Source organism: Thermobia domestica, chromosome 15 (assembly GCF_964235325.1).
Source record: "Thermobia domestica chromosome 15, izTheDome1.hap1.1, whole genome shotgun sequence".
Taxonomy (NCBI): Eukaryota; Metazoa; Arthropoda; class Insecta; order Zygentoma; family Lepismatidae; genus Thermobia; species Thermobia domestica.
The window spans coordinates 140998952-141023958 of NC_137468.1; the positions used below are offsets into that span (position 1 = coordinate 140998952).

At 37.2% G+C, this 25007-nt stretch overlaps 1 protein-coding gene across 1 annotated transcript; it reads right to left on the reverse strand.

Annotated features, from left to right (window-relative positions):
* Window positions 1-7235: 7235 nt before the first annotated feature.
* Rpp25 (ribonuclease P protein subunit Rpp25) lies at window positions 7236-24884 on the reverse strand. Its single transcript, XM_081740203.1, has 4 exons — window positions 24695-24884; window positions 15310-15583; window positions 10468-10584; window positions 7236-8011 (listed from the first exon to the last, which is right to left on the reverse strand). Coding segments are annotated over exons 1-4 (711 nt in total). The 5' UTR covers window positions 24696-24884; the 3' UTR covers window positions 7236-7692.
* Window positions 24885-25007: the final 123 nt, after the last annotated feature.

The following is a 25007-nucleotide window of genomic DNA, read 5'->3' on the forward strand; positions in this document are numbered from 1 at the left end:
ACCATTTGGGATTTGGGAGGGAAAGGTGGATGCGGGAAATCGATGGGTGGGATCGGAGTGTGAAAGAGAGAGCCTGGGATATGCGGGATGAAGGATGGGGTGAGATATCGTCAAAACAGGAAGAATACGTAGGCCAATCAAGGGTAGTGGAATATGGAAGAACTGAATTGGAGGAGGAAGGAAATGAAGAAGCAGCAGCAGCAATATGTAATATGATAGGAAAGTGATCATTACCGTACCGATCGGTAGAAATGGTCCATGTGAGGTGGCTAGAATAAGCAGGTGAACAAAATGTGAGATCGGGAAGCGGTAGAGAGTTCATGAGGTCGGGGCAGGCGAGTAGGAGTGCCAGAATTGAGGAGGGTGCAGGCTAGATGGGGACGTTAACGATTAAAGAGAGGATCCAGCGGGACTTGTAAATGGAAATCCCCAATACGTATGGTTACAGTTAACGTCGCCACTTAATATCCAAGGAGAAAGCAAATTGAAGAGATACTGCCAGAGAGAGAAGGTCGATGAACGTGAGGGGGAATATAAAGATTAACCAAAGTGAGATTATTAACTGTAACCATTTGGCATTAAACATCGGGATATTGAATGGGAGGGGGATGAAGAACGTAAGAAAGATGTTTATGGATGCCGATATTTATGGTCGGAGTGCCTCCTCGACTGTCAGGGCGAACATCATGAAACCAATGATAGGAGGGGATGTGGAACTGATAGGTATCAGACAATAGGTTTCTTGTAATAGGAGAGAAGATGAGTGAAGCAGGGATATGAGGTTATGTAAGGCGTACAGTGTGCTGTGAGAACATCATGTTCCATTGTACTGTATAAGATTGGAAAAAAATGGGCCGGATGATGTTAAATTGAATGTGATTGTAAAGTTTCAGGATGGTGACGCATGAATTATAGTCAGGAGGAGAAAATTTGTGTTGAGATTTTTCCAAAAGAGTAAGAATAGCAGACAGAGCGGAAGAAAAGGAAGGCGCTGGGTCTGCCGTATGTGACGGTTACCGAAAAGCTGTAACGGTACTTGGGAGGGGAGAAAATGCTAACGGAGATCGGTCCGGTAGTTTAGAAGAGGGCGGGCGTTAGCAGGGGAAGGAGAGGAATGGGGATAAGAGAGCGCTTTTTACGGGCAATGGAATGAGATGAAGAGGCAAGAGGAAGGCAGAGATAGCAGTAGAATAAGAGAAAAAAGAAGAGGAAGGGAAGGAGTATAACTGGAAGTGGGAGGAGAGGGTGATCTCCATTTAAGGAGCGTTGAGCAGGAGTAGCAGATAAATATTGGTGCTTGGCGTCCATGTAAGATAGGCATTCGGTGGCCATGAGGGTGTTAATTGAAGTTTCTGGGCGCTGAAGGTATGTTGCCGCATGGCCACCAGCACAGTGCTTACATTTGTGAGGAGCCGAGAAAGAGGAAGAAGACTGCCCGAGTTGGCCGCACGTAACACAGGATTGCTTTCCTTTACAGGCCTGTTTGAAATGGCCGTAATAGAGGCAATTGGTACATTGTTTGAGGCGTGGGATATAAGTTTCTACGGGGGGATGAAACTAGTATGGAGTGCAGTGGGAGGAGAGAGTATTTGCGTCAAAAATGACGACAATGATGCCGGTGGGGATAGAAAGGGAAGAGAGATCCGTAACGGACAGGTTGGGATGAGGGGATGAAGATTCAGAAAAAAAACTGCTAACAGGAGAGTCATCAGAAGGAGAGCGTTTGCGAAAAATATGGCGTATATGCAAAATAGAAGTGCTGCAACGCAAAGCACTAATGAGTTCATCATCCGTGAATGACGGGTCGACACTACGTAAGTTAATATGACAGGAGATTGCATAGTTGGGGATATAGGCACGCCAATTATGTGCTGTCAATAATGAATGTAGAAGGAAGTCATTAGCAGCTTTATCGGTACGTAAAAATACCTTTAAGGCATTAGAGCCGAGAGTGAATGTCAGTGATATCAGTAAGATTATTGGTATAAGAGAAGCCTACCGAGTTTCATAGAGTGTTGTTTTCCGAGGGAAGAAGTACGGGCAACATGTACTACATAAGGTCCAAGGTAATGATCTTTGTATAAGTTAATATTAGTATGTGAGTAGGGCACATTAGACGGATGCGAATTGGTAGACGTTGAAGGCTTAGAGGTGACTTCCAGGACCACGTGGCCATCAAATGTAGCTGCCATGTTATGGGGCGTTTACACTTAGTCGATTTGCGTTCGATTCAGTTGAATTGACGTCACTTTCAACTTAATCGACCGTGTAAACGGGACTTCAACTTAATCGCTTGTTGATCGAAGGCGACTAATCAACTGGCAACTGAATTAAAAGACGTTCTATTTTCTGTGGTTGAAATAATTGAACACATCCATCAATCTGATTCGGCCTAGTTGCTTCGATTTAGTGGCAAATGCAGCGAGTCGATTTAGTCGTGCGACTAAATCGACTGAGTGTAAACGCCCCATTAGGCAGCAAAACAAGCAGAAAACATAAATGCAGGAATAACACAAGAGCACTGCACAATAAGAAAATACAGGCTAGAGTAACACAGAACTAATCCATAACACTAGCACCACTATAAAAACACTACAGATCACTGAATGAAAGATCCGAACACGATCAGTGTACATCACCGCGTGTTTCAGCGCTAGACGTATTCAATGTATCAAGACGAAAATTTGCCCAGTCGATCAAAACACTTGTTTCGAAGCAGCAGGAATGAAAGATTTATTTTGTCGTTGATAACTATGCATGCAAGTATTTTGTTTGAAATTACTATGATCAAAATAAGAAAACAGCTGCAATTTAGAGGAGCATGTTGCTCTGCTGCCGTTGTGAATATTCACTGTCCTCCTTCCGTTGACAAACATTTCTGAGCATGTATTACAAGGCAGTAGCATTGTATTGTTGTTCCTTTCTACAGATACCACCACGACGTTTGTGATTGGTCCGTCTCTCGGTGACCTTAATAACCCCGTGACGTAGTTTTCTTTCTCAACATAATTTTCACGTGGTTTTGAACTGTCAATTTATTTCTAATTTTGACCATTGTATAAAAAGTGGGATCAATCGTAAGCATCATGATTAATGATTCCGTTACCTTACAGAAATCAAATGATGTCTTTTCACTACAATATGTTATACCACAATGAAATTTGGAATTTTATACTTCCTGGAAAGTTCTCTCACTCAGGTTTCTGATGCACTATTCCAGTCTTGCAATTTTTGAACTTCCCTGCTCTAGATATTTCAAAAATCGCAATATATCTGAGCGGAAACATGCAGTAAGTCTTAAAGCTACCAGTTTTGTTGTTCGACGAAAAACACTCGTTTATTTTTGAAATTATTTGTTTTCCTCTCAGGAAATTCTGTGCCAAAGCTTTAATTTATACAAAGCTCCCGTTCTGGGGAAACAGCGCTGTTCTCAGTCCAGCAAATGTAACAGTGCTGGCATGTAACAGTGAATATCAAACCCGGGTCTCCCAAAGACGCATACACTAACCATATAGCCACGAGAGAGCCCTACAGAATGAGTGACAAGGCGTCAAAGCATTTGATCGCGGTCAGATGTATGGACCACTCCATCTCAAACCGTGCGGGTGCTGGGCTTTCCAAGGGTTACCGTGTCAAGAGTGTACCGTGTGTGTGTGTGGATTCGGGCAAAACCACCACCGCCAGGTTCAACTGTTATGGTGTAAGATCTGTTAATGGCAGAGGCAGTCGGACAAATGGATAGATAATAAGAGCGGATAGACGGACCATATTGCAACACATAACTCGTCAATTGAATGCAGACAACAATGTCACGTGATCAGCTGTATCATACAAAAGCATGCGTCCCATTATCTTTGCTCAACACCTGACATAGGCAAAGGGAACTGCCATAGGACGCTCAAAGTATGGAAAAAGGTTACTTGGACACGAGTCGAGAGACCAGTTGCTACATGCCAATGGCCGGGTACAAGTGCGTCGTCAACCATATAAAGAAATGGATCACTCTTGCCAGCAGGGCACAGTTCAGGCTGGTGTTGATGGTATCCTTGTATGGGGACTGTTCACGTGGAATGAAATTTAATCCTTGGTACATTTGACAAACTTCCTCTCTGACGAACATTACAGGAACCTGCTGACAGATTATAATAATCCCTTTGTTCATCTTCAGCACCGTGCAGGCGACCTGTACCTACAGCAAGACAATGTTCCGGCCCATCCCGACTAGCTGATTGGTAAGATGAGCATTCCACGGATGTGAAGATGCTTGCCTGGTCTCCGAAGACCCTATATCTCGATCCCATTGCGCACATCTGGATGCTGTTGAGAGAAACGTGCGTGCCCTGCACCCTGCTCTGACCAATCTTCGTGGATTATAGGAGGCTGTGCAGCTATCATGAATCAGTATGGCTTCCCAACGCTTCCGGTGTCTTGAGAGTCCATGCCACGCCGCATCGCCGCCATCAAGGCAAATGAGGTGCTACAAGCTATTACCCAGGTATCTGATTCAATTGTCCATGAGTGCGTTAAAAAAAAAAAAAAAAAAAAAAAAAAAAAAAAAAAAAAAAAAAAAAAAAAAACTTCACCAAAACAATCTAGGAAAGAAAGCTATTGAAAATGCCCACCAAGCATTCCCTATCAAACTAACAAAAATCTCGATCTGGTTCAACATATTGGGAAATCGGAACTGGAACTCACAACTTCAAGCATGCCATCATTTTAATTACATTTCCTTAGTTCAATGATTTATAATTACAAAATAGTACCACAACTTGCTACCCACCGTCTTGACAGAAGACCTCCCTAGAGGTGTACAAGAATTTTTCAAAACCTATCTCTACGTTCTATAGTTGTGAAAAGATTCATCACGCTTTTGGTTCTATTAGGATGTCTTTTTGTGGGTGAGAGAAAAGAGTAGGTTTAAAACTGAAGGTAAAAAGAAATTAGGTGCCGTAGGAAATCATCATCTCTAGCGAAATATCAACCTTTGCTTCTTGTACCAAAGCTGCTACCTTCCAGCAAAAGCAACTGGACGTGAAAGAGTTTCCAGACATTGTATAATAGAAGATTCTCTCTGAATACAATTACTATTTATTTAAGTTGTCTCTGATGGTGTTCAAAAAGTTGAGTTCTTAATTCTACTGAAATACACCATCTACTTTTTTTTTTTTTTTTTTTTTTTTTTTAATATAAATATTTTGAGAAACCAAGTACAATAACGGAACACTGTTTTTCCTGTTATGTGCTTTTTTTTCTCCTTACATTTACATTGCCTGTGGTCGTGACAGTATGTTTTTAGTTTTACATTCGAATACTTTCTGTAAATACCAGCAGAAGCATGTAATTCATCGACTGAATCGAATTTAAGGTCCCTTTCCAGCACCGAGGCTGTATGAGACGGAGCTTATTGCTCAAGAGAAATGCGAATCACTAATCTGGTTTGTATTCGAGGCAAGTGCACCTACCTGAGACCACGCGCATCGGCCGCGAAGGGATACTACCGAATTAGTCTTCAAAGAACTATGGAACTGAAAGATATATATTTAGTAAATATAATTTCCGGGAGCACGATAACTTGAATACGAATTCGATATATATATATATATATATATATATATATATATATATATATATATATATATATATATATATATATGCTTCAGGAGCCCTATAGGTTAAAGAATATGACGTTAATTATTATGACGATGAAATTAACAGTGAAATAATTAGTTTGCATTTTTGCTGTTAAAGGTTCCGCGTGATCGAAGCTAAACTGGCGTTCTGCAGTGTATTCAATAACACTTACGAAGCAGTTAATGTCATATTTATTTCATAATTTTTGAGCCGGATACGTAAATTTGCAGCATCTAAAAAGGTGAGTGTATCATCTAAAGGAATATCTAGGAACCCTGAGTAGATACCTCCTATCCATTGAAATGTATCTTTTAGGTCCACAAATACTGGTATAAATAATTCTTAGCGTTATTGCTAAAGCACAAAAATACGTAAAATCACGCTGCCTAAAGCGTGCCTTACGACTCCAAATTCCATCCGTTATTTTTTCCACCGTACTCAAACATCAAATACAGATTAAGACTGCTGGTTTAATTTGCAGTGTAGTTCCATCTGTTTCAAAATACCGAAAACATTAAAAGGCAGCATTCTAATTTTACAATGTAACTTTTACAGTACTTGCAAAATGTTGAGCTAATATTAACAAATATTTTTAACCATTGATTCACTGTTAAATAATTCATTTGCAAGTCAACTGTGATTTCATGTAATACTTCGATGACCTACAGTTCAACAAGGAGAATTTCGATAATTGTTTAGATTATAGCATTTTGTAAGGCTAAAGAATTCAGGTTTTTATTTATTTATTATGAAAATATTAAAGTTCAACAAGTGGTTGTTGGGGCAGTCGGTGAACTGCACTGAGAAGCTCCCGGCGTGCAAAGCTGTGGCCGAATCGGGCCAAGCAGAGCCTATCCGTGACCTGATTAGGCCACCAAATATAGCGATTTTTATTCTTTACATGATGGTCTACCTGCCCACTAAATTTGGTTCAAGATCCAGCCAGTAGTTAACGAAAAAATAAAATACCGTGCCACATACAAGCCAAGGCAAACCTGTCCCTGGACGAGCTCGGCCACCAAATGTAGCGATCTTTATTCCTTTAACGATGGGCTACTTATCCACCAAATTGTGGTTTAGATCCGGCCAGTAGTTTCCGAGAAATAAAGTACCACATACATACATACCAAAACACCTACCTCTGGAGTGAAACTATAAGCTCCGTATGTCTACGTTGGGAACTAACGACATAACTTTCTAGTAGTACTTACAGAATATTACAATCTAAAATATTACGTCTTCTTGTGTAGTTTAACGTTCCACGATATGATTCAAATCTAAGGGAAATGGTAATAATGATGATGAACGAAATGATGGAATGAAGAAAATATGAAGAAACAGGAGAGCCCAAGAAAACCTACGCAATGTGTTTGTCCAGCACAAAGCGCACATCGAACCAGGGGTCTCATGCACTGGAGATGAGCGCTCTACCACTAAAGCCACCGCGGCCCTGAAACAATAAGTGTTGCCAAGAATTTACTGATTATTGCAGTTCCATAAGACATTTGTTACGTCATGCGTTTCGGCGACGTATTGTTCAACAATAAGGCTTTCTTCAAAGATATTTGAGATGGCCGTATTTTGAAAGTACTAAAAAGTCATACTTAAGTTTCAATGTATTATTCTATTTATTTACTGTCCTTTAAAAATGGTTCAAATACACTGTAAAGTGTACGTAAACAAATTTAAGAAGAAAAAAAGTGAAAGCAGATGAAGACAAAATGAACGGGAACATAAAGAAGTGTTACATTTTCTTTTCTATTTTCGTTTGTTGTTAACTTTTTCTTGTTAATATGTACATGGGTATGATCACAATCCACAAACCGGATTGAAAATTTACAATAACGAATGCAATTTTTAGGAAACCGCTGCATTCTTTGATAATTCTTTTAAGGATATGTTCCATGGATGTATCCAAAATTAACAAAATTTTACGATACAGTTTTGCTGTATGATAATACGAAGAATCTGTGAAAATCGTTAAAATACGTCGCCAAAACACTCTGTATATATTATCACAGTCAACGATAATTAATCACTATCAACGTTTAACGTTAATCTTTATCTGTGGCCGCCATTCACACTGTCTTCTTGAATAGTTTTAGTCCTCGTGCTTTCGTTACTTGCACCACTATTTTCTTCCCGGGTGACCGATTTATTGTTGTCGGCACCACTGTTGTCTTCTTGAGGAGTGCTGCTCCTGCCTTGTGACTGTTCATTTCCTACATTTTTCACTCTTTTCTGGACACCTTTTCGGTCGAGACCAAAGGCAGCGTATTGCTCAGATGACACACGCGGTTTCTTCTTACGAACAGTCCGACGTCTTTCTTCTCTTACGTCTGACTTCCAAAACGCATCAAAGGAACCTGGTGCTTGGTAGCTACGAAGAAAGAAAAAGAAGTATTATCAATGTGGTGAACAAATCTGCAAAAAAATAGAGAAATCCCAAAATGGAATTTTCAAATTATGAAAAAAAAAAATCTGCAGGCGATTCATCACATTTAAAAAAATAAAAAAAAAGTTCTATAAGCAAAACTGTGAACGGAACATGTATCAAAAATACCTAAAATAATACACAACATACTTAAAGGCTACAAAGTTTATACAGGCAAATTTGCTTTAAGAAATTAATAAAATGAACAAATATTTAAAATTCAAGCAAAATTCAAAATTGAATTCTTAAAAAATTTTAACTCATTTTTTAACGCTGAAAAATTGTTTAACACGTTATAAGAATTGTTATATGGATTACGAAACACAATAACCCGTTTCCAAGTATACCTATGTTATGGTGCCAGCAAACTCCTTTCAGGTCTCTGTGAACATTAAAAACTCAAAATGCTCCATTACTTAACCAGTCAAAATCTAACAAAAATAATTGCTTTTGTTGCTCTAATCAAGACAATGAGAAAACTATATTAAACATTGCTGAAGGACTTCACAAATCATTCTTCAAAAATTTTATCATTAATCATAGCATTTCTTTCTTTTTTCTTCTTTCTTATTTATATTCAATTTTCTCTAAGCACTCTAGATTTTCTGTGTTTCATTTCAGTATATTTATTTTTTTCATCTCTGAATCTACGTTTCTTGTCCTTTTCTCCTGGAGACGGAAGCCACATTCAATTACTGAAATAATAGAAGAAATTCCCTATTTTACGAAACTATAGATAATATTTTAAATGGATCAAAATATACATACTATCAGTACAATTAGTTGATGAAATCGCTGAGTTTTTAAGCCAACCTAGTCTGAGATCTGCAGAAAGCACTTTGAGAAATTCTTCTATCTAAACACTCATGATTCTGAATTGTGCAGTACTTGCACATCGAATTTTAATAGGTGCAGAATTTGAAATGCAGAATGGACCTACTAGCGATCTGTCGGCAATTTGTGGAAGTAATCTTTTCAACAATCAAGTAATCTTTTCGGTTGCAGATACTCTGATTCGGTGAAGGGGGCTTTTCCAAAATGTGTATCCCCGAAAACTACAGCCGTTTTCACTATATTCGATTTGGCCGGATGGCTAATCGAACTTCTATGGTTGCTGCTAAATGGAATCTACTAGACCGAATTCGATCGTTGGAGTCTATTCAATTATTTCAACCACTACTGAATGCTGTTCTAGACTTGTTCTCCTCTGGTTGATTCGAAGTCCACTGGGTATTTCAAAGATGTCCAAGAGGAAACCTATTAGAACAATATCCTGTGCTACAGCAGAATAATTATTTGTTTTAACTATTTGACGACTATATGGTGCTCTCATATATATATTAAATTTTAGTCTGTAGTTCAACAATTATTGTTATTGTTAAATTCATTTGCTATATTATCGACTCTGGTCACGAAGTTCCGGTAAAAAGCATTATTCGTACTCTATAATCTCTTACTTTCCTCATACGATTCTAGAACAAATAATTACTTCCAAAACACTTGTGATCGGAAGTCACGCTTTATTTTGATGTTCCTCGCCCACTTTTGCTACTTTCATTACGCAATCTTGCAAACTGCGTTATTTCAGAGAAGCAACGACCTCAGAAAAAAGCACGCGATTCAGCCGATGAGCTGAAGATGTGTTTACACAGTTGACTAAGGCGAAAATGATGCCAGTTCAACTGAATCAAGTAAGTGAAAACGTCCTTTCAGCTAAACCGCTTTCTCATACCCCAAACACAACGTTATAACTACAGGAAATCAGATCAGAATGTAAGAAAACTACGTGATTTAAAATAAAGTAAAATGTGATTAAAAAAAAAAAAAAAAAACTCAATTTTCATTTCTTATGGAAGTTTCTTACGGATTTACTTCGTTAAATAATAAAAGAGCGAGTTTGTTAAGCACATTTTAATCCACCACCTATAAGTGTGGTAATATAGGTTTCAATATTAAGCAAATAGTTTTTTTTTTTTTTTTTTCAGAGTTATCGAAATATTTTGAACAGCTGATTACAAATATTCATTGAGTTTGTAGTAGGCAAATGCATTTGTTTCACTTGTTGGTGGTGTAGCACCTGAAAACCAGAAAATTTGCATGTTACATTATTTACTACTGTATTATGAATTTATATATAAATGCTTTTCCATGCGAATGCATAGTAGCACCCTTACTATTGCAATTGACATATCGTAGAAGTAGTAGCTTTATCTTCCTCCCCATGACAACTGACCAACTTACGCGGCTGCAGCTCTAGCTCCTACATCAGGCATTTATCCATAATTATTAAAATGTTTTCTTTCATTTGCTATAAGAAAATCATGTTCCTTTATCAACAGGCCGTATACTTTAATCTGATATCGGTATGTTTATACAAAGATGCTTACTGTGGACATACTTACCCAGGCTCTTCAACATTTAAAGCATCCTTCGATAAAAGAATATGAATTGTGGGTATTTCTCGAACTACCACCAGTTCATCCAAGTCTTCAACTTGTGGCTCCCAATGTTCTTCAACCCTGATAAGAATATGGATTACGTAAGAAATGATTACGTAATTAAAAGATTATGAAAAATCAGAACAGAAACACGTAAACATCTACCTATCAACGGTCACGCACTGACTTAAGGTTTAAATAAGCTTAAAAACAAGTAGGAAAATATGCCCCAAATTTGTACAATTGTGCAACAAACAGAACATTAATTTTCGTGGCTACTGTAAGTTCCTTTGCGTTCTATGGGTTACACAATTTTCACTCATTTATCAACAAGGTGAGTAACTTATTTCGAATATGATAAAGCATATAATTTCTAAGATGAGAGAATAGTTTTCCCTCTACAGTAAAATATATAAAGAATACTTTTCTTTCGTACTAATATCTAATTAATAATTGCGAGTGTCAATAATATCAAGTCAAAATCCGAAACTTATAAACTGAATAATACAAAATATATTGTTGCAGGTTTCGATTGTTGGATTATTTACATTACGCTACAATTTATTAGTTACCTACGTCCAAGTTGAATGATGGGTCTAAACTATACACAAATATTTCTTTTTATCTGTGTTGTTATGTAAAATGTTCACTGTACTATGTGCTTCCATTCAAGTTTGTTATCGGATTGTTACGGACACGAGTTTTTCGCACTAACAATTTGAAAATTTCGCGTTTCGTTTTTCATATTTCGCGTTTTGTCGCATTTTCCAAGTAAAGTTTCGCATTTTTAGCTCTTGTTGGAAAACATTCCCTGACATTTTTACAATTGTTCCTTTTATTCATAGATCACTACGAAAATAAATCATTAATTACCTACAAACAAAATACACTGAATATTTCACTTATAGAAAATAATATTTAAAAAAAAAATCAAATTGAAGGAAAATCAGTAACTAAACTTACTATGAGTAGAAAAGTTTTACTGTCTTCTAAAAACACATAGGCACAAGTTACATTTAAGCATTAAACATAAGCATGTTACATGTTTCCATATTTTCCTCCTTCATTGTTGTACGTTTGTCACTTATCAGTAGTCCATACTTGGAAAAAGAAAACCTCTCACAACTGGCATTACTTGTTGGAAGCCACACATTATGTAACTGCATTTACAACAAACTTCCATAATCATCACTTCTGAACTCCCCATCCATGTTCTCTATGGCCGTGTCCAAATCACCCAAAATGCACCGTTCATACCACGTTCTACCGTTCCGTCAGCAAAAAACTAGCCTTTTTAAATTAATGAAAACTATTTTAAAATTTCGCGTAATTTTGCGTATTGTTAGAAATTTCGCGTTTTGTCGCGCAAAGAAAATCAATGAAAATACACATAGAATATCATAAAACGTAAAGAAACTGGAAATTACTTAGTTCTGACGCTTTTCGTTTTATCGCGCATTGCGAAAAACTCGTGCCTCTACGGATTGTAGATTCAGCAATTGTTTTCATTATTTACAAAATCTCTTAACAAGCTCCAAATTGTTGTATTTGTTATCTAGTTTATTTACACTAAACTGTCATTGTGGGTATGGGCAAAGTATTTGGTCATATGACCAAGTTGGTCGCTATCTTGAATCCAAGTCCATTAAAAAAAAATGGAAGGGGGAGGATCATGCGATATATCGATTGATACTAGCAAAAACTCAAAAAACGATGGTAGCGTGATATCCTACCTGAACACAAGGATGTAGTTAATAATCGAGCTTTTCTGGAGAAACATTTGGAGATAACGACTTTTACATAATGTGCTTGAAACATTTCCCGTGATGAGTCCATGTGAGTATTATGTGCTTTTTCCTGTCCGCGTGTACCCAAAGGAGAACGTTAGGTCGAATGTTATCACATGCGTCGTGATGCGCTGCCGTAGGTGATGACTGATCTAGATTTCCACAGTATGAACTATTAACTTCACGTGACCCCTACGTAAAAGTTTAATAATATTAGATTGTGGAAACATGGTAGGGCACTCAAGTAGTCTTCGGTGACCCATCCACGTTCCAGGGAGCTGCATTTACAGGTACTTCCGCACGGCGTTGGTTTAGTGGATTCGGGTGCCATCTTGCTGAAAGAATTGGAAAAATGACATAAGAGTGCAAGCAATGCTGGCATAACGGACTGATCTAACTCTGCTGATATTCTGGGTCATTGAGAATAAACGATTATTCAATAATCCATGTTCCCTACATCTCGCAACATACCAGGAGCTCTACTTCTCCATGGGCACACCGCTATCTTAAGGTAAGATTTTATTCTATCGTCGTTTTCTTGAGGTTTTGCTAGTGTTAATCTGTATATCTCATGACCTTTCTCCTATTAAAAATAAAAAAGACTTGGATCCAAGGTGGCGAGCAAATGGTCACGTGACCAAAAATTTTTCCTACATTCACAATTGGCATTTCTGTGTTTGCCCGGTCGACACATGCATACACCAGCCATTTACAGCATTTGTTCCATGTAAATACATAAAATAAATATTTTAAAAGTCATGACTTTAGGTTTTAATTTCCAAGCAGCTGTACTAAACTACAATATCTACCTAGGAAAAACTGCTTTTATGGGTAATTTGCTTGAGTTATAATGGATATAAAAAATATCAGATTTAAGTTACATATTTAACGGTGATAGGCAAAACCCCAATTCTACTATAATAATTTCTTGTACTTGAGGCTTATGCTGCGCTGAGCCTAGGAAGAATATATATACAGAGTGTTTCAAAACAACACCGCAACGTTTGGAACGTGATTCCTGATACCAAGATAAGACGAAAAGTATAGACCAACTTGGGTGCACAAATGCTTCCTTTTCGAGTTATACGCTACCGAAAACATGAAAAAATAAACTTTAAAGGTCCATAGCTTCAAAACTATGAGACTTACCGTAGTCGGGTCAATATTCTACTTTGGAACTAATATGTGCCCTATCCAAAAATACATGTTTCAGAATCATAAGGTACTCACGCAATAATTTCAAGTAGGGCCTACTCACCAACTACCTCTATGAAAATTGTTGCGTGAGTACGACAGGATTCTGATACATGGATATTTGGATAGGGCACATATAGTTCCTAAGTGAAGTCTTGACACGACTACGGTAGGTCCCATAGTATTGGAGTTATGGACCTTTAAAGTTCATTTTTCGTATTTTCAGCAGCCTATCCGAAAGGAAGCGTTTGTGCACCTAAATTGGTCTATACTTTTCGTTTTATCTTGGTGTCAGGAATCACCTCCCTAACGTTATCGATGTTGTTTTGAAACATCGCGTCAGCGTTTCACGAGTAATATGCGTAATTTGGTTACAAGATGATGATAGCTTAGGTGTACTGTGTTCTGTGGTTTCCTGGATTTGACTCGTGTTATAATGCAAACAGAAATGACAGGGATATTTAAAGGTGATAAAAAACTTGAAAGAAATTGGAAATGCTGATTTGCCATGTGGACCTGTAACTAGGATAGAGGTGGTTTAATTGGTGAGGACGAGTATATCAGAAAAGGCTACAGAATTAATCAGAAGCGAATGTTACTACAATACAATGTAGACAACTGAGAGCTGAACTGTATAAGAATTATACAAGCCTTAAGAAACAGGATTACAACATTCGCATCGACTTTGTAAAATCATGTTTAGTCGGTAAGTTGGATTGAATTATTTTTCAGGTAAGACTACTTTTCATGTGTCATGTAGTATAAATAGACATAACACTAATGTTTGCGGACACCAGTTACCCACATGAACTTGAAACGAAACAGATTAACGGAACAGTTCCAATAATAATATGTGATACGCTATTTACATCGAACATTTACTACGTTCATTATTCTCCGAGGACACTGGTAATGCGTACCTGCAAATGTTAGGAACATTTCTGATTCTACAATTACATAGACTAAGAATACATAACGTTTACTTTTGAGAAGACTTCCCCTCCTCACCTCTCAAAGAAACCAACATCACTTTTTAGGTGAGACATTAGCTAGATGAACAATTTACTAAGAAGCGAATTGAACAAGGGATCCACTTTTGGTCTGCAAGGTCTTCAAATTTTATCCTCTGCGACCTACAGCTGCGGCAGTATTAAAACAAAAGCTGAACACAGAAGCAAGTGTATGAGCCTAAAACAGAACTGATAAATGCTCCACATTTGGTGGAATGAAGTCAATTAAAATGCGTTCGTTATGTGATCTGTTTCTTTACCATTAACCAGGCCCGTATTTAGGTAAGTGCTATTCTGTGCCCGAACACAGGACAGCAAAATTTTGGAATACGTTTTAAGATTCACAATAAAGTATAGTAATATTTAAAACTAGCAACTCACAGAGTGCCGCGCAAGAGCGAGAAAATATGTTAATTGTTTAATTCACTCTAATTGCAGTAGTTACTAATTAGCTAACTTATCTGATTATTTTTAAAAAGTCATCCTCTCCCACCCGCACCCCAACGGGTGGCGATGAACTTGGATATCATGAAAACTGATACCGTTAAACTTAGCGACCTCGAAAACTATGAATTCTACACTAATATCTGTCGTCGATTCTTCCAAAATCTCGCCCCCCACCCTGAGGAGTGGAGAATGACCTTGAAGTTGAATTGGATTAAAACTGTCACTATTCATTTTAACGGCCCCAAAAACTATGAATTCAACTCTAATATTGGTCGTTTTCGGGAAGGGGAGGCAAATTATTTAGAGCACAGGGGCGCACAACATATAAATACGGGCCTGGTGCCATTAACAAATAACTTTTTACTTACTTTCGGTAGCATATCTTATTAATCTGATGCACTGTCTTGTATCTTCGTTTCATTATTTCTGCACAGCTGATAGTTTTACTAACCGCTGGGCCAGAGCCACTCCACACAATCGCTTGCTCTCCTTTGAAAGCTTTCATTGCATAACCAAGTAGATTCCGCATCTTGCTCCCAGGGTTGACCTTCATCCACAAGAACTGTTGTGGTAAGTTCGGAATTGGGATTTTCTCTCTTTCCAAAGGTTCTTCCACATTCTTTCCCTTCGTGTAGTTCTCCACTGAAAAGAAAATAATGTATTACAACATTAACGCAGATTTGCAATTGGTTTACCAACATTTCCCATACTTCCCAGAAAGTTTGAAAAAACATCTAATAACGAATAAAATTTATCGTTTTGAAAAATATTTGATAATATTGTTTGTAAATCAAAGGAATAAAGTTTTTGCGTATATACATGAAGCTGCAATCACTTCGACACCTTTCAGCCTATGAACTTCTGGTGTCTTTCACTGACACTTTCATAGAAGCTGCAACAAGTTGCTCACAAATATAGTTTGAAAGTAACACTTAAACCTCCGTTGAATTTAGAAAGGAGTTTCTTAGAAAGACAGAGTACACAAATTGCTACATGGACAAACAGAAGATTTGAGGCACTCATTTGGTAACATGTCAATATCAGCAAACTAGGTTGCCTAAAAGAAACGTATCTGCCTGAATTAAAGTAGATATAAGGAACTCTAGAGACCAAAATGTTGCAGTACTAGAATTATCCACACAATTAGCTGTGTCTACGCATACATCAATAATAATGGACACGCACTTCATAGGACTATCATACACAACGAAAGATGAGACTTCAGAATCTTACTTCATTAGAACAAGAGCACCGGAACTCAATCTTGATCGTAGTTCATTAGATGGAAGTTGAAATTACGTTATTGAACTGTTTAATGCGACGAAAAATCACTAATCATCAGTGGGTATGGCGAATGCAGAAAGTTTCATAGTTAACTTAGAATCATAGAATATGTATCATATTGGGTTTAGCAACTCTGAACCAACATGATGAAGTAATTTGAAATACACTCACACTCTTGTCAGTTTATGACAAGAATCGTATATTCATTTCATTAATGTGGTTGAGTGAACAGCTTAAAGACGAATAGTCAACCTAGTGTTAGTTTCATTTAGTGATTGGATATTCTTACAACGTGAAGTAAGTTGCTACTTCTTAAAAAAAAAACTTGAAATGTAAAGATTTTGATTTCTAGGAGATATGTGCCAGTAAGACACAAGAGGTCCATTAAAAGTGTCGAAATAAATAATATATATATATATATATATATATATATATATATATATATATATATATACACAAAATAAGAAGAATACGCAAGGTACGTAAAACCTTTCCATTTACTACACGTATGTGTGTATTATACAAAATGAAAACTTTGTAACTTTTTGTTTGTTAATCATTTAAAAAGAAAAAGAAAAAGAAAAAAAAAACAATTTGGAAAGCTATTTCAACACGTATATATATTATTTAAATCGAAATTTACTCAAATCGTGACATATTGACTGTTCTTTCTACATACGTTTTATATTACAACAATAGATCTTATAATACGTAATATACATCATGCACAATTTGTAACAACTCAGTGTTGTCATTGAAAGCACTACAAATGATAATAAAATGTAATGTTAGGATTAGTGAGACTATTATTAGAGATAGCTAACACACACTGAGAGGTCTGCCATTATCATGATCATTGAGTAAAAATGCAAACTTCTACATTTTATTTACAGTAAGTTAAGTGGAAGAAACTGAATAGTACACTCAAATTGGACACAAGAGAATAATTCAGCATATTGCAGCTGACTATAATTTGTAATTGATATCAACAGTATCAGGAATGAGATAAACTAACACTAACTGATAAAGGAAGTAATGTCCGTTTAGATAAAAAATTGGAACAACAACACAGCAAGTACTTTTATATATATTTGTTGCTGCTTCACAGGCACACATGAACCAGCTAGAATTAAACTGCAAGTTCAGCGTGGAGTTGACAAGAGTCTAGTATGGGTCATTGGAACTTTAATGGTGAAAAAAGATTCAGAATTCTTTGGAGTGCGGCTCTTATGAAATATGACGATGTACGAAGGTCACTACCAGCTTTGCTGGCAAGCCAGTAGCCATGCGGATTATACTTATCACGATATTCAAAAATAACATCATACAGCGCTCTGACATTTGATTTTCTGAGCACTACTATTATTTATTTATTAAAGAAGATTTCAGATAACAGCTGAAAACCCGATTACTAATTGATACGATGGGATGAATACCTACAAACGGCAAATAAGAAGATTCTTGAACCTTGAAACATCTGACAGACACTGTCACTTCACCTCTTCCTCAGCACAAGTGAAGAAAACTTGCTGCTACGTAAAAGACGATGAAGTAAATAGCTCGTTTATCCTGCAGATTAAAACTGACAGAATGAATTTGGAATTTAATGGTAGAATTCTCAATTTTATAGGCAAACTAGAAGATCCCGGCTTCGCACGGGAAAATTACTGTTTCTGGCCAATATTTGAAAAACAAAGAACTGAGGAGAGTAAATAATGTCCTGCAACGTCTTTGGCGTTGCCCCAGTCAATTCCCTAGCCAGCTGACATGTACGTTCTTGATTAAATTTGCTCTTAAATCGCCAAGATTGTCACTAATCAGGTTAACGATCCCAGAACTATCAAATCGATACTAACCTAAGTCAGCTTCAACATTTTTCATTCCTTCCCCCCCCCCTCCTACAGGTATCTCACTTCACAGTATTTTCTTCCAGATTGTAAATCATTTGTGTAGAGTAAAGTTGTTTTTATAAATGAGTTTACCTACCAAGTTTCACCTTTCCGTCGTGAGAAGATCGTAGGATACTCTATTTTTGGTACCTTTTCTCCTTTTAAACCCTACCTCTTCCCTTAGGCTACACATTAAAAAATTCTGAATAGCCTGGTCCTTTCGATACAATTACTTAGAAGGATATCAAACCAATGATGTGCACTTGCATACCGGACAAATCAATTCATTTTTTTGGATGAGAAAAATCCTTGGTATGTGCTTCTATGTAACATCACAAACCTGGGTGACAGACAACTTGTTTTTAACAGTTAGTCGAAAAGACATTTTACAATGATTATTATTAAGAGAAAGGAAAATCTCAAACGAAATAAACCAGAGCTTATACAAAACAAATCCAATCCAAGTATGCTTCAAGTAGGATTGAGGACAAATATGAGAAACACAGTAACTGGACATCGGGACACGAATACGAAAGCTCCTGAATACGAAGCACAAATATTTACAACTCCCTTACGCCCACTTAATAAATAAAATGATACGTTTCCTATGTTTAAGTAGAAGAGCGCACATAAAGACACCGCGAGCTACGCTAACTTCTCAACGGGAATCGAAACTATGTCTCCCGAACAAAAGAAAAAAATGTTAACAATATATTTTAACTCCAAGATGGTGGATACATACCAATTCTTTCCCTTCGACTTTATGTGTAATGCATCCAGCAATTGTATATATAGTAATGGTACACGAAAGTACTAAGCAGATAGGTACTTAGGATCAGGTTACAAATGGTGTCATATTAGGAATCGCATGAACTTTTTTCTAGATTAACTATCCTCGTTGTTGGTAATTTCGGGAAAAGCTTCGTACACAATAATTAAAAGACATCATTTACCCATCCGCTTTAAAGGAAAACCAATTTGATAAGCTTTTCTACTTGCTTCGATTGGACATTTGAAATATGAAAACATTTTTCCAACTTCAAACTGTCAACGGAAAAAAAACTCAATGAATGTTGGAAAATTCGTTTTCCTTTCAAGCGGGAAAGTAAGTAATACATTATTTTAACTCTCATAGTGTGCTCTGCGCGACAAGTTCGATACGTGGTTGCTAGATTTGGGATTGAAAACTTCAAGATCAGCTGGGTGTTTGAACACTTGAATGGCAGTTTGATTTGATTTTGAGTTTAACGTCTCATTCAGCAGCGAGGCTATATGAGACGTGGACCTACTGATTAACGTGGAATCCAAACATCAGCTTCTGCCGGGAATCGAACCCGGGACTCCTACGCCAAAACTTTACTGGTAGTGTATTCATAATATTTAAACATATAAATGAATTGGAGAATTTATTTTGGTTTGTGAGGTAGAGTGAGTGAAAGTCAGGTGAGGGGAATAGCTGAAGTTAAAAAAATACTTGCTGTTTTTGATGTTGTAAGCGGCACTGTATGCAGAGGCGGAAGGGACTATTTGGTAGAGAGATACACTTGTTATGATTTATGGGGAAAGGTAGTATGGACATGGTTCGTAAATAACAAGATTGTCATATATCGTGTTTTAGTTTTATCGAGTTATACAAAAATAAGGAGTGTCAGTGTCTAGTAAACAAGCGAACAGTTTGTCGTACGTGTAGAAACGAAATTGAAACTACAGGAAAGAATATCCAACAAAATCTATTTTAGTACTTTTTTGGATGGCATTTAGTATTTCCCCCAAAACTGCGCAACACACACGCTACGCATTTTATGACATATAAAGTGTCTTTCCACTATCCTCGTGTATGCTTACACCCACCGCCGCTGACACGCCTGTTACGGATTCGGTTCGATAGGATTCGTGCTTTTTAGTGTCCACCTAGCACAAGCTGATTCATGTTCTACGGATTAATTTTTATGCCATATGTCCACACTGTATTTCGAACAATAATCACTACCAAGTGTGTCAGGTCACAGCCTAGCATTTTGGGAGAGAAGCTAATATACCTTTTCTTTTATTTTCGTGTGTTCCAGCGAAACAGCAGTAATGCCAAGCTCAGTGTTATACAGAAGTTTGATTGATTTCAACTGATGGATTACTGAATGACTACGTAAACCTGCGTCATAAAGCGATGCATAACGCATATTATTTTATAATAATAGTAGTATGTTCACTCACCTATAATATTCCTTCAATACTTATTTTTTAGCCTATATTTCAACTGAACTATAGATCAATCTTCCGACGAGTATCTTGTTAAGAAGCACTGAAGATCGACTCTCAAAGGGATTGAAAGTTTTTCCGCTGAACTTAGCTTCTGATCTAACTTCCAATTCGAGATCTTTCACCGTAAAGCTGAGCAGTCGAGCTCTGAAGATCAACCAAGACGACTATGTTCGCAACGCAGAAAAGAGTGAGACTCCAGTGATGTGTACCAGCCACGACGTCTATAGTCGCGTAGACGTCCTGGGGTCGAGATCAGATATCTACTATATGCAGCAGCCACCGTCATCCTCCGCTGAGGTCCTGGGTTCAATGCAGTCATCGTAGCCACACAAAGAATTTTGTTGTGGGCAGAGACCTTACTTCAACGCAGTCCGTCAGAGAAGTCATCATTTGGAAGAAGAACGTGTGGTGTTATCAGTAATATCAACGTATTTCATTTAGTGCGCGCTAAATACATTTCAATTCATGTGCTAGTGAAATGAAGAAGCTGTTTTCCACAAGAGGTCGAGAATATATAAGTAGCTCAGCAATGTAAACTAGTGTATAACAGAATGTAGATTCACTCGTAAGGTAGCACTTGTCTTTGTTTCATACTAGTAAAGCTACACTTGTAAAATAAAAATACAGGTCTTCTATACGGTACTGTGCACAAATACTATACCGTCAGAAAATATCTAACACAGTTCTTTTTCATATGTATTTACTTATTTTAACCAATGTATAGCACTTGTAATGATTCCTCACTATTAACCCTACACTTATAAACAAAATACAGCTAGGTAAGAGCAAACTTTGAGTAGAACAACTGATTTTGGGTATCTTTTAGTTTCTCCCCCAACCATGCAAATATAAGATCGCCAGTGTTACTTACTTGGTAAAACATAGATGAGTGACCTAAAGAGGTTACAAGTCTCGCAGAGCTCATTTTGGTATTGGTTACTATGAATGTTCTTTTCAAAGTGCACTTTTGCCTACAAATATATTACTTAATATTGGCAAGGTTCTAGATCACAGGTCCTCCTTCCATTTAGCTGTACTTAAGACTGAAAACAACGTGCCCTGATGAGCTCTAACCTGCCTTCACTCGTTGACGCTCGCTCGACAATACTATTTGGATTAAGTATTAAACTTGGTAAATGTTTAGCAGACGGGACCCAGAAGTCCGTACAAAATTTACGGGAGAAATGGAAGATGCAAGTGATAGGACCTAATATAACCTAACCAAAACAAAACTTACTTAAACTAACCCAATATTAATACAAATAAGCAAAATTGTATCATTTTTTCGAAAATTATGCCGGACTTCTATGCTTATATAATCCTACATACATTAACCGAAACTAAGCTAAAGTAAACTAATGTGAACAGAAAGTACCGAAGTTCCACCATTTTTTTAGAAAAAGTAGCTGGACCCCTTCTGCTAAACATTGTCCTTAAACTTTGGTAGAGAAAGGAACCAACCTAGCTACTAAGCTATATTGGGGACCTGTGTTCTAGAACCTTCCCCTTAATATTTAATTCTTTCCCTACAGAAATATGTTTTTTATAAAGGGTTAACTGCTGTATCGCCGGACCAATTTTGGAATATTTACATAAATGAATTGGGGAATTCATTTTTATTTGTGAGGAATAGTGAGTGAAATAGTTAAAGTTAGGAAAATACTTGTCGTTGTTTGTCGTTTTCGATGTTGTAAGAGGCACTATATGTGGAGGCGGAAGGGACTACTTGGCGGAGAGGTACACTTGCTACGGTTTATGGAAAAAGCAGTGTGGAAATGTTGAGTAAATGAGAAGATTGTCACATAAACTTATTATGTTTGAGTTTTATCGAGTTGCAGAAAAGCTACGGAGTGTCAATTGTTGAAATTGCGTGAGAGGCATAGCCTACTAAACAGGCGAACATTTTGTCATAAGTGTACGAATTGAAACTATACAAAGGAAGAATATCCAACCAAGCGTAATTTAGCACATTTCGACACTTTTTCGTACGGCATTTAGTATTTCTCACAAAGCTGTGCAAAACAAAAGCCATGCATTTTATTACATATAAAGCGTTTCTCCACTATCCTCTTTTATACATGTACCTACCGCCGCTGACGCGCCTGTTCCGTACGGAAGCATCCCTTCGGGTCCCATGCTGCGCTGCTGTCGTAACTCGGTTAGATAGTGCGCTTTTGCAGTGGTCACCTAACACAAGTTTGTTCATGTCTTATGTACTAGTTTTTATGCCATACTTCCACACTGTATTTGAGCAATAATCACTACCAAATGAGCCAAGGTCACAATCTAGTATTTTCGGAGAGAAATTAAACAGTATTCCCTATTTTCTACTTTCATGTAGTCCGGCAATACAGCAGTAATGCCCTCATAAATATGAAGGGTTCTACCAAAAACAAAATTTACAGGTAAAATGTGGTCAAACACTTTTCGTAAAAGAAGTAGAGTGTGAATATAAGTAATTTCTGTCATTAGATATCATATGGAAATACATTTTCAATGGGAGTGAACGTATTCTAAGTGTAGCTATTTACTGAAGCGGAAGAATACTAGAATAAGAAAAAGATGGAAATAAACAGCGGAAAGGTTCTGTTCGTGATAGCAATGGACATTTCAGATGGATATAATGTAAACATACGACTTTATTACAAAGAATTTTGTGATAAAGAGCGTCACATTATAAAAGTTTTTGGGCAAGTCTTTACTTTGACTCCAACTGTGACTTTAATCGGTTCTTATAGGTTTAGTAACATTGTGGCCCTTGTACTTATAGTATAATTCTTAACTTCGTATAGTAACATTGTGGCCCTTGTACTTATAGTATAATTCTTAACATCGTATAGTAACATTGTGGCCCTTGTACTTATAGTATAATTCTTAACAGAAGTCACAGTTGGAGTCAAAGTAAAAATTTGCCAGTTTTTGCAGCGTCATGGTATGTTGAAACGTAAAACCAACTATGCGAAGTGTGGAAAAAAAGTAAAAATTCAAAACACGAATTTCTCCTCGCAGTGGGGCATTTGTACCCGGGAAACTTATGAAGCCATTTTGAAAGTAAGAGCTGTTACGGCTATTTTAGCGTTTTTGCAGGTGAAAATTATTAGGGATATTTTATGTATTTCTCCACTGTTCTTGTTTATGCGTATGCCCCCCGTCGTTGACGCGCCTGCTTCCTACGGACGTACCCCCTCGCTCTGCTCGGGCCCCCCTTCTGCGCTCCTGCTCTGACTCGGTTATATAGCATTCGTGCTTTTAATGGCCACCTAGCACAAGATGTTTCGCGGTTTATGCATTAGCTCTTCATTTAGTGCATGCTCTGCAAGAAGAAATCGGAAAATGCAATAAATGTGTGAAAATATGGTAGAGCTGCCTCCTCGAGCTAATATGAATTTCGATGCCGAGTACTGAATTTTGCCTATAAATTTTCCAAAATATAGTGTGCCTATACTTGATCAGCACCGAACTTTACTGCTTACAAACATGTTTTGGATATAGTATACGACAGTACCTCATCATTTAGCGAGGACTCACGAAGTGCAGTCTTTTACGGATTATTCATTGAGGATTTAGGAACTTGAAAATGAGGCAACAAGGCGACTTTCATTTAATTACTGAATAATATAAAATAAAATGTACGTCGGTTTCCGTTGCGTTTCGTTGTGTTTTATGGTTTGCGAAGAATAATAATGTGCCCTTGTACGTAGTGTATGAGTATATGTGGGGGATTTGAAACACATATCGCATGTCACGTGCACGTGGATGCTTCTTAATGTTGCACTACGTATAAAAATATTTTTTTTTTTCATGTAGAAGTGGTAATGAAACACATAAGGGTAATAGTTAAGAACAGCTACTTCTCATCTCCCGTGCACGAGGATACATCTTACTGTTGCACTACCTAAACACGCTAAGTACAAGGGCAAGAACTCAGTCTATTACCTACTTTTTAACATCCTAGATAGTCAACGAATAATGCCTGAAAGTATGGCGTTTCTCGTCCTTCCCTAAATGGGAAGTACGTCTCCTTAACTATAACCATTGTGTGTTCTATTACCACTTCTAAATGTAATAAAATCATTTTTATACGTAGTGCAACAGTAGGAAGTATTCACGCGCACAGAAGATGATGAGGTATTGTTGTAAACTATTACAAATGTTTTTTCATGTCAAGAATTGAATTTTAGCTGTGGATCTTCCAAATCTCGTTTACCTAATCTTCACCAGCACCGTTTCCGCTATTAGTAAGACTATCAAGACAAATTTTTAATCTACAGTTCATTATAGTATAGGCCTACTCTAAATATAGAACACTATATCAACTTACTTATGATGAAATCAATGTCCAAAATATTTCGAATTAAGATAGTTCATGTAGAATGGTTACTTTTAAGCCATTACCAGAATGCTCTTCTCATTATGCAACAATAATTAATTTCATTTGTATTAGGATTAAAAACCACTTCCAAGAACTCCGTTTTAAACAGCTGGGATTACTCTTCTTCTTCTTCTTCTTCAAATCATATAAAAAGGTGAAACCACATACAGGGGTTGTAAATTGGAGGAAATGCGGCACCGTAGTAGTTAAGTCCGCTATGGCCATGGAATTGTTTATATCGGGCTTTGCAAAATAAGTGTCA